Source organism: Onychostoma macrolepis, chromosome 03 (assembly GCF_012432095.1).
Source record: "Onychostoma macrolepis isolate SWU-2019 chromosome 03, ASM1243209v1, whole genome shotgun sequence".
Lineage (NCBI taxonomy): Eukaryota > Metazoa > Chordata > Actinopteri > Cypriniformes > Cyprinidae > Onychostoma > Onychostoma macrolepis.
Genome location: NC_081157.1, coordinates 10,753,963 through 10,765,338, shown reverse-complemented (window position 1 = coordinate 10,765,338; position 11,376 = coordinate 10,753,963). Strand labels below are relative to the sequence as shown.

Sequence of the window (11,376 nt, the reverse complement as noted above, 5' to 3'; positions counted from 1 at the left end):
ACGAATCTTTAATGTGATTCGGGAAGAACGAGTCGTCTCAGGGAGTGATTCGTTCAGTCGCTATAGGTTCTGTACTGGAATGGACTCTATGCATGGCCCACTGCCTACGTGTTTCTAAAATCTCAGTTGTAGGCGAGCTTCCGGTTTAGCGTTCTCTGATAGCATGCTGTGGTAATAGCGCGGTCTTTCTGTCAAATTTTTGATTATCTATAGCGATTACAAATAATTATTTTATATTATATATTTTATTAACTGTAGTAACAACATTTTAGTATATTAAAATATAACATTTTATTAATGAGTTCAAGAAGCTTCAAGTGCCTTGGCGTGAAGGTGCAACGTCTATGTATTGCTGTGTCCCATTATGTGACACATCCTCAAGGTTTAATTCGGTGGTTAGTTTCCATACTTTCCCTTTGGACAAGGAAACAAGTAAAAATGGATTCACTATATCCGACGTGAGGATTTTAATATCACTCTAACACAAGAGTCTGCAGTCGTCACTTCAAGAGTGATGATTTGATCGAGCCATCGACTCCCACAGGGCGCCGGCTACTGAAGAAAGGTGCAGTGCCCACTTTGTTTGAGTGGAACAACTACTCCACTTCTGCACCAAGGCGCACGGGGCATGGCAGAGGAGAGAAGTTTCCTCCACTGAACGAAGATCCTGTGCCTGTGGACCTCCAGCATGAGGAGCATGATTATTGTTCATTTCCGTTCCTGCGGCTGTCGATCTTTCTTTAGATCAGACTGAAGATCTCGAAAGGAAGTGGAACAACTGAGGAAACAGGTGGAAGAACTGTCTGTCCGTCACAGATTTTGCTTGGGCAGATTTGCTGCATCAGACGATGACATACGGTTCTACACTAGGTAAGATTTAAAACTTATAAATAATATTATATCATTATTAGGATGCTGTATTATAATTTTCTGGTCTTTGCATAATACAGTATGTCTATGTAGATATTTTATTTACATGTCAGTAAACCCATATACTATACAAGTAAGCTACAATACAGTCTAAAAGTAAGATAAAACTGTTGGTCATTTTGTGATGTGTATTATCTCAAACATGTCCCACATCTTATGTAGGTTTGTGACTTACAATCACTTAATGGCGTTCTGGAGACTCATTGAACCTGCATCCCACAACATGGTTCGTGTGACCAGAGCAAGGGCAGCTACAACTAGGAGTGAAGGTGGAGCATCAGGCAATGCATCTGTAATTATATATATATTTTTTCATTTATCATTGCTTTCTAATTTTGTGTATTATACAGTACATACAATATACATTGTGTTATGAATTTATGGGGGAGAAACAAAATTTAAATGCTGCTTTCTCTATGTATAAACACACATATAAAAAGTAAAATAAAAAAAATTTAACAGGGTCAATGCCTGCAGCCCATAGATTAGTTTTTTCTCTTCGTGGTTCATCTCTCAGTTGGTCTGACACAAAGGGATCTGGCTCACAGATTTGATATTCATCAGTCCACCGTGAGTCGAATTATAACAACCTGGGCACATTTTCTTTATACCGTTCTTGGATCAGTGCGCATCTGGAGGTCTAAGGAGGCGGTCAAGGCTCACATGCCAAAGGAGTTCCAGGACTATCCAGACACACAAGTGGTGATCAACTGCACAGAGCTGCGGTGCCAAACTCCATCCTCTCTCCTGCTTCAAAGTGAAGTGTTCTCCTCTTATAAATCCCACTGCACCTTCAAGGGGTTAATTGGCATGGCACCACATGGCGCAGTCACCTTTATGTCATCCCTGTATGCAGGATCCATCAGTGACAAGGAGCTTCTCAAGCAGTCTGGGATTGTGTCTCTGCTGAAACCTGACATGGCTATTATGGCCGACAAAGGTTTTCTCGTGGACGACTGTGTGCCATGCAAAGTCTACAGACCTGCTTACCTGTCAAAAAGAGAACAGATGTCGGCTGATGAGGTAAAGGAAACTCAATCCATTGCTCGACTGAGGGTCCATGTTGAGCGTCTCATCCGCAGGGTGAAACAACACAAGCTGTTTGATACAGTCATCCCTCTTTCCATCACAGGGAGCATCAACCAGCTATACACTGTTGCTTGCCTCCTTGTGAACTACCAGAATGGCCCCTTGGTAAAAGCATGGGCAAAGGATTAAAGACTAGACAAGACACTTGCTGTAGGGGACGGAACAATTTGAATTTATTTGTAGAGAATATAAATATGTTGATTAAATGTAAACAATTTTAATAATGTGTCTGTAAATAAATAACTTTGATACAGAATTTCTGTAAACATGTAAATATAAATAACTTTGATAGTGTTTCTGAAAATGTGTAAATAAATAACTTTGATACAGCATTTCTGTAAACGTAAATATAAATAGCTGATAGTGTTTCTGTAAACATGTAAATATAAACTTACAACTGTAAGTTTGATACAGTGTTTCTGAAAATGTGTAAATAACTTCTTTGATACAGCATTTCTGTAAACATGCAAATATAAATAACTTTGATGCAGTGTTTCTGAAAATGTGTAAATAAATAAATTTTTTACAATGTAAATCAACTTTTTTTTTTTTTTTTTTTTTTTTTACATTTTTAAGGATCTTGGCAGGTAGAAATAAAAAAAGAAATGGTCAGCCCTCTCTCTAATAGTTTTAAACATTCTACAGTCTTTGTAGATGCGCTGGATCATCATGTCATCCTGTGCGTACACCACAAAATCACACCAGTCCAATCCCGAGATCAGCATCTGACCTTGCACTTGCCAGTAATAAGCATGCTGCTGTTTTAGCTCAGGTGTGCTATTCTGCAGCTTCAGGTAAGGGCAGTCAACATAACTTTTTAGATTTGGGCACTTTATCTCCAAAAGGCCAAAAACCTGGTGCTCTGTGGGGTCGTAAACGATACCATCAGGAGAGGAGCCAAGCCAAGGTGCATCTGGGTGAATTAAGAATCCACAAGGGTAGAAGTTCACTCCACGCAACAGACAGTGTTCCTCCACCGCTGCAGATTCCAGTTCGAAGCCTCTCTTCATGTCTGCTGTCTGGCGAGTTCCCTTGTGGATTCTTTTAGCCAAGTGTTCAGTAGAGCTCTGCCCCCGTACATGGCAAACCTCTCTAAATCGGGACGATGTTACTCGTGGCTTTCTAACGGAGTGCCAATCCATCAAAGCACTCTGGTCTTTGGTGGCATCCTGAATCTTGTGTGCCGTTTCCAGAGTTACTGCCAGTGACTTCATGTGCAGTAGTTCATGTTTGTTATGTACAAATAAGCACACAGATGGGTCAAGGTTGTAACCATCCAGAGGCAGAGGTGGTCGTGGTGGGGCATCTTGATGGGGAGTAACGTTGCGTGTTGTTGCTGCTGGCTGTTGGTATGACAGAACACTCCCAGCCTGAACTTTACTGAAAGCAGAATCCACCATCCAATCATCACTGGACATCCCCATTGTGGTGACTAAAGGGGCTGTAGTGCTGGTAAAGTCCTTATACACCTCTGCCACTTGCAGGACTGAGAGGTCAGGCAAGTCGCTGAAACACCTTTATACAAGGTACTCCTGAAATGAAAATTAGTAAAAAAAAATAATAATAAAAATAGTATGAAAAATAAGTTGCACATTTTATAGACTTAGTTACCATTCTTTAATTGTATGGAGAAAAAAGATGCAATGAAAGTGAATAGTGACTGAAACAGTCATGCTGCCTAACATATGTTTTTGTGTTAAAAGTAATATGGGTTTGGAATGACATGAGAGCGAGTAAATGCCATGACTTTGTGAACACTCTCTTTGTCCATATAGTAAACAATCCTAAACAATCCCATATTATACTTCTACTAGGGTTGTTCCGATTCCGATACTAGTATCGGAAATTCCACCGATACCACAAAAAATTCTGGCATCGGTATCGGCGAGTACTTGAACCCATGTACCGATCCGATACCATTTTTAAACAAGACCTATAGTTATGCGCACTAGCTTTGCTTAACGCTGCAAATCGGAAATCAATTCTTCTTCGCTGCTCAGAATGCAAAGACAGGAAGTTGTGCTGTGTTGCCACACAAGCAACCACTATTTAGAGCAGCGAAGAAGAAATACAAACGTGCTAGCACATTGCCAGTAAGTTAAATCACTCGCATACGCGACTAAATCTTCACCCTGGGTGACTATATGATGTCTAATATTAGCCACTGGCTAATAAATGATCAGATTTTACTGGTAGGCTATGTATAAGTTTAGCACAGATATATTGTCACTCGCTGAACACTCTGAGCGCTTCAGAGTTTCTCTCTCCGTCAAGCGATATATTTTTCAGTTTATTTGAATGAATGCGCAGCGCAGCTGTATTTGATGTACCGTAAACTCTAGTGTGAAGCGCGACTCGTCGCTTTGCTTTTTCCTCACACGCAGAGAGAGAGAGGAGAGGGAGCAAGGGAGTCTTACATGTAGCCTGTCAATTCTGCATGGTATGTAAACGTTATTCTTTGTTGTATTTTTTTGAGTTCCTTTGGAATTCTTCAGCTTAACTGCCGGGTTCTCCGGTAGTAGGCGGAGCTAATGCGCAAACGACAATCTCATTGGCTGGCGTTCACCTATTATCGCCCCTGTTTTGATTTCAGCAAATCCGTTCGAGCCAATGCAGACAACGTGATTAATATTCATGAATCCAGCAGCTCGTTAATCCTTAGTGCGTTTTATATTGTTCTTAGTAGAATTCATAGTATGATTATTATTTTATCAGTATTATTGACAGTTTTTCCCCATTTTTACAGAAACACCGAATGACCAAAAAAGCACCACCACCGGTCTTAAATTCAGTTAAAATTACTCGCCAGACTATCTATCTATCTATCTATATATGGTGAAGCACACTAAAATAATTGTATCAATTCATACAGGGCTAGTAGTACATACAACTGTATAACCAGATACACACCCGGGTATCGGATCAGTACTCGGTATCGGCTGATACCCTGAGCCTAGGTATCGGAATCGGTATCGGGAAGGGAAAAAGGGTATCGGAACATCTCTAACTTCTACATTAAGTAAGTAACTGATTGCAGTGTGCACCTTAAGCCATCAGCGAGTTTCCTTTCTTTAGGTCGTGCAGATATAACCACCATCCCACTGACAGGACCTGGCCGGACTCCCTAGGAATACCAATAGTCACTTTAGTATGAACCAGTGTTTGCCAGACTTGTTCCTGGAGGCCCACCAACAGTGCATGTCTTGGACATCTCACTAATCTGACACACAAGTTTTAGGTCTTTTAAAGAGCAATTCCTGTGTGCCTCCAGGAATGATGTTAGGAAAGCAATCATTTAAAGGGGTCATATAATGCCATTTTTATACAAGTTAATATGATTCTTTAGGGTCTAAATGAAAAGTTTGTAATATACTTTAATTAAAAATTCTCGTTCGTATTGTAAGAAAACACTCATTTTACCTGCTCAAAAACAGCTCTCTGTTCAGCACGCCATTTCAGTGCATGTGCCTTTAAATGATCATGAGCTCTGCTTACCCCGCCCCTCTGCTCTGTGGGGCGTGACACAACACAAGTGGAGTGTTGCCTTGACAACAGTTGAGGGTATCTTTTGGCAGAAGAATGGCAGCGGGAGTTTTTGAGGACACTTTCATTCATTTTAATGTACTGTTACCATGTTAACTTTACCACAGCGTACACAGTTTATAATAACACAATAACCATAACGCGTTGTTCATTACAAACGTGGGATTATGAATTATATTGAGAACATCGTACATAGAAAACATGCCGTAATGTACACTTGATTTCACATAATGAAAGTTAGTGTAAACTTTAGCCACATTCATGGTGAAACATGCAAGCGATTAGCAAAAATTAATATAAAGGTTAATAAAACGTTACACTCACTTCTTCTGGAGGTGCAGCAGGAACACGAATAGTTGGTACCGATCCTTTTTTCAGGAGCAGCTTCTTGGCAAAACCAGCTTTAAACTGACCCTCGTTTATAAAGCAGTCTGGTGAGAAATGATTCGCGCAAACATGAAAGAATTGAGGTTGATCTGGGGGACTATTCCCTTCGAAAACAAAACTCAGCCACTGTGTCTTCAGCGGTTCTGATTTAGAAACATCAAAATGACTGCTGTGTTCGTTATTACACCAAAGAACAGAACACCACGATCGCTTAGACGCCATTCTGCTCATAGACAGCTCCAGCGTATATCAACAATGACGCGCGGACTATGATTGACAGCTCGCTCATGAGCAAGGGCGGGTCTGTGTTGAAACACCGCTGTCAATCAACCATCGTGGGAGGGGCATCCGACCGTGTGGCGTCACACGGTCGAACGGCTTGATTTGAGACAGGGTAAAACAAATAAGGAGATAAAAAAAAAAACACTGGATGGATTTTTATCATTTTATGATGGTTGTGTACAGGCACTGCTAACACACATTTCAGTACAATCAACTTGTAAAAGTGCATGTACCATTATATGACCCCTTTAATATACTTCTAAAAAGTTTTGAAAATTCACTTAAACTTACCATTGTTCGTGGTTTGTGCCAGCTCTGCTCAGTTTCAGTACAGCTGCGAACTGGAGGAACTGCACTGATGCCAAGCTGAGAGTAATGTGCAGTCTGGTACAATAGTGCAACAATATGGTTGCACAGTGCTGTGCCAGCAACACAGGAACAGCTACACTGGGACAGTATGACAGGTTTGGAGTCCTTTAATGTAATCTGTAAAGATAATTAAACAATGACATAGTAAATGGATGGCCCCAAATGAAACAAATATCTATCTAAATCAGTATGTTTCTTTTAAAGTGCTAAATTTATTTACTGAATAGACTTATGTCTGCATTTCTAAACTTACTGTATAAATTAATAGAAATTAATTTTTTTTTTTAAAGTTTAGGAAATTTAAACATTTTAAAATATGAACAATACATACATCCTTTATTTCTCTAGTTGTGTCTCCCTACTCTCAAACTATGTGGCTTCTCTGTCTTCCTCATAGATCTGAAACAAGTCGCCCTCACGCTGATCTCTCCTGTCACCTGATCCTTTTCAGAGACTGAACAAAATGACAGCTTTAAAGGGTCATACAGATCGTATTAACATATCATTAGCGAAATTATAAAAACAGAAGATCTTAAAAAGGTTAAGTAAACAAAACACATCCTATAAGTGTATGCACTGTGACAAACAAAGCTAGCTAACGTTAGCTTGTTAGCTTGAGATACGTACTTTCAAAGTTGTCGATATAGCTCGAAACATAAAATTTGAAGCCCTTCTCCTTTTTACTTGAAGGAGTGACCGATGCTAATCTTACAATTCGATTGACATCGTTCACTGTAATCCGTGGAGGTTCTTTCAAGCAGCGAGTGTAAATTGCCATGCTGAGAGCGCTCATTGAAACGGTAGGGAAAAACTGCTTCCGCTGCAGCACCGGAAGTTGTGGAGCAACTGACACGAAACACGGAAGTAGTCGTGCATTGAGTCCATTAGTTCACCTGTTTCGAGTCTTCGGGTTTGAGTCGTTCGTTCATCACGTGACAGTCCCATAAACTAAACCAATGCAGTCAGAGCCGGAAAGAGAATTGATTAGTTCACCTCCCGAGTCTTCGGGTTTGAGTCGTTCGTTCTTTTGTCACGTGACGTGACAGCTTTGGGCAGAGAAATTAGTTAATTTACAACCTTCCTTACAAACGGGTGCATAGTCATTATTATTATTTACTCGTACAGTTATGTGATGCATTTCTGGTCTCAAATTATTGCTTTTTAATTTCTGTCACGATGGTTCTTTTCCATAATACTGAATGTAGTAATAAAGATAATAAAGAGTTGGTTATGCTTTAATTTAATTTTATTTATTTTTTTGGAGTCTAATCTTCATAAAATACAATACCTTGCTGTATTTATGTCTTCTGAGTTAACCCTTTAGATTAGACTATAGTGTTACTTACTATACTTTTGTAACATATGACACTTTAGACATTAACACTGTGTACACACTCTTGAATTGTTTTTTTGTTGTTGTTGTTGTTTTGTTTATTTTTGTGCCAGAAAAAGCTTTAGCAAAGAGGATAACTATTCCAAAATGAATTAAAACAATTTAAATAAAAAATACAAGAAAATTAAAATATACTAAAGCCACAGAGCCAGATCATAACCTTAATATTTTAAACTAACATTAATCATTCATATTCAAAATGTTATTTGCTTTCACTTTGTCATTGTGTCCTTTTTGACCAATCTTCTTATACAAATATTAGACCAATATATCAAGTCTGCTTAGGAAAAACAATTATACCAGCAAAGTCAAAACTGGAGTAAAAATGAACAAACTATAAGTGCTTTGTAATTTTAGGCTTGGATTTTTTTATTATATAGTTATATTATATGTTTATTGATAGACAAAGACAGTGAAAGGACAAATCAATCAATATTTTATTTATAACAGGGTTTTATTTATTTATAAAATAACACAGATCCTCAAGAAAGAGTAACAAAAACATAGTGACAGAAATGAACAGACCATTTTTATTTCTAGGAAAATGCTTATTACACATTTTATGATAATTCTTAAATATGATCCAACATACAAAAAATACAGTTTTACTTTATAGCATTTTACTGATCCGGCAAGTGACAAAAGAACGAACGACTCAAACCCGATGACTCGGGAGGTGAACGAATCAATTCTCTTTCCGGCTCTGACTGCATTGGTTAATGTATGAGGCTGTCACGTGATGAACGAACAACTCAAACCCGAAGACTTGTCAGATAAGAGGTGAGGTGAGCTAATAATAGAAGACCCAGGTAAACCATGAATTAATCTTTTCTGTTTCTTATAGCATTATAGTTTGTAGTGTGATCAACGTTTGCGTAAGTAGTAGATGTGTTAGGGAAGTAACATTTTAATTATATTTTGCTAAAATGAACGAAATGACTTGGAAAAAAAGATTTGTTCATTTTGCTGAACGAGACTCAAAGGTCCGAGTCAGTAAAATGATCCGAACTTCCCATCACTAGCTTCATTTGTGTCTGGTGTGAACGCACCTTGACCCCACCTCTTCATTACCCAATAGCGTTACATTCACCTATTTGGGAGGCGGGTTTAAGCTATTAAGCATCCAATCACTAAACATAAGACATGTTTGATTGTACACACCACGTTTTTCACATGTGCATTTCTAACAAACTTTTATGCTACATTACATAATGACACATATGTACGAAGAACTGTAAAAGTATAGAAAGCTATTAAACATCATCCCCGATGTAGAAATGAATGGACAATGCACATTCAAACGAATAAACAAAGCAATAGACTAAAATAAATGTTTTGACCCTATTACTCATAGGATTTTTTTTTTCCTCTTTAAATAGGGTTACTTCTACAACAGCAGTGAACAGACTTCATTAAATCACCAACATCAGGCCTTATGAACAGATACAGCAAACAGTCAGCAAGTGGATTCACAAACAGGAGCAACTGTGCACATGTGTAAAATTTCCAAATAAATTTACTGTAAGAGTCAACAAAATCTGTAATTAATTCCATAATCAGAAAAGGCAGAATGAGAAGTGTGTAAGTCAACAGCACCAGGAACAAACTGCCCAAAATTAATTTGCGCTTATGAGCAGTCAGTGATATTGAGCGAGAAAGACCTCGACAAGTGCCAGCAAAACAGAGAATGATGATGGGGTAGGGAATTAAACACGCTATACACTGGTGTAGACGATTAAAATAAATATCAGGGGGGTCTATTTCTGCACAGATCAGAGGCACAAACCAGACGATCACAGAAATAAAACAGGAGAGTTTGAGTGACTGGTGAGATTTGTACCAGATAGGATGAGAAACCAGAAGATATCGTTCAAAAGCTACACATGCCATAAAATACAGACCCACAATCAGAGAATACCAATATGCAGTATACAGTTCATATGACGGGAAGATTGCTGTTCTTATTAACATATAAATGACCTGTATGAGATCTGAAAGTATCAAATGACTAACAAAAACTGAAGCAGCAGGCCGAGATTTGATGATGAAACACAAGGCGATCAGAGTTAAGATCATGACTGGGATCTCAACGACTGAAAGGACACTGACAAATACAAAGTATGCATAATCTCCTTTGCTTAGAAATTCCATCCACTCCTTAAATATAAAATAACCTGATCCAGTTGAGTCATTGAAGCTGCTGTTATGTTGTGCCATTGTTTCACAAATTCCTGAGAGGAAACACTAAATAACAAACCTGTCATAAGCTTTATGTAAGAAATGCTTCAATGTCTCAATGTAAAAATTCTTAATTGTAAAAACAGATGGCCTGACATGTTTCTTCTGTCTAAATGTTGCCATTCAATGGGTGACGTGTGATGTTAAAGGGATAGTTCCCCCTAAAAATGAACATTGTGTCATCATTTCCTCACTCTTGTGTCGTCCCAAACCTGAAATAATCATTCATCTTCTGAACACAAATGAAGATATTTTTTATGAATTCTGAGATATTTCTGTCCCTCAACTGACATTGAGTGGTTCAGTCAAATTATCTGAAGAGACTTGATCACTTTATCTGATGAACAGATTTCATTTAGGCTTTTATTCACATATTTACACTGATCAGCAAACATAAACAGAACCTAGTTGGTTCTTACAGATCTCAAACGTGCTTTATCTGTGAATAAAAGCCTCAATGACTGAACCGCTCAATTCATCTGATTTTCTTTATGAACTCTGTGTTGACTGTCAGCGGAGGGACAGAAATCTCTCAGATTTCATTAAATATATCTTCATTTCTGAATGTGAACAAAAGTCTTACAGGTTTGGAACAACTTGAGGGTGAGTGAATGATGACAGAATTTACATTTTTCGGTGAAATATCCCTGTAAAAGGCTTAAAGTACATTATACATTAAAAAAGGTAAAGTTTAACTTGAAATAAACTTTAAAAATCCCTCTGTCTATAAAATCGTTTATTTAAACAATATTGTAAGAATGTTGTTCTGAATATTCAGTGTCACAGCTGCTAGTGCTTTAATAAAATAGTTCAATAAAGCAATAAAAACTGAACAACTTACATTTATGACAGAACTTGGCCAGTTCAGTTGGTTTGCGTTTCTTCTTCCACAGGGAAGTCAAAGGAGAACTTTCAGCGTCATATTTTCCACGGTTATGCTGTCGGTCTGATGGAGGACATCGTTCAGATACAAACAAATGTGAATAAACTTTTAGTCCATTTAGTAGCAAGTTTAACTCTAAGATCTCACTATTCAAGTTAGAAATGTTACTGTCAGGTAAGGAGCGAGACGACTGGGGAAGCTGCAGTGAATGCTGTTTATTGAGCAACAGTTGTATGCTGAAATAAGACGAGAGCGGTGAACA

General features: G+C 38.2%; 1 protein-coding gene across 1 annotated transcript; it reads left to right on the top strand.

Annotated features, from left to right (window-relative positions):
• Positions 1–828: 828 nt before the first annotated feature.
• On the top strand, positions 829–2,148 carry LOC131537460 (uncharacterized). Its single transcript, XM_058770913.1, has 2 exons — positions 829–1,199; positions 1,556–2,148. The coding sequence occupies exons 1-2, from the start codon at positions 1,055–1,057 to the stop codon at positions 2,146–2,148; spliced, it is 738 nt and encodes a 245-aa protein (XP_058626896.1). The 5' UTR covers positions 829–1,054.
• Positions 2,149–11,376: the final 9,228 nt, after the last annotated feature.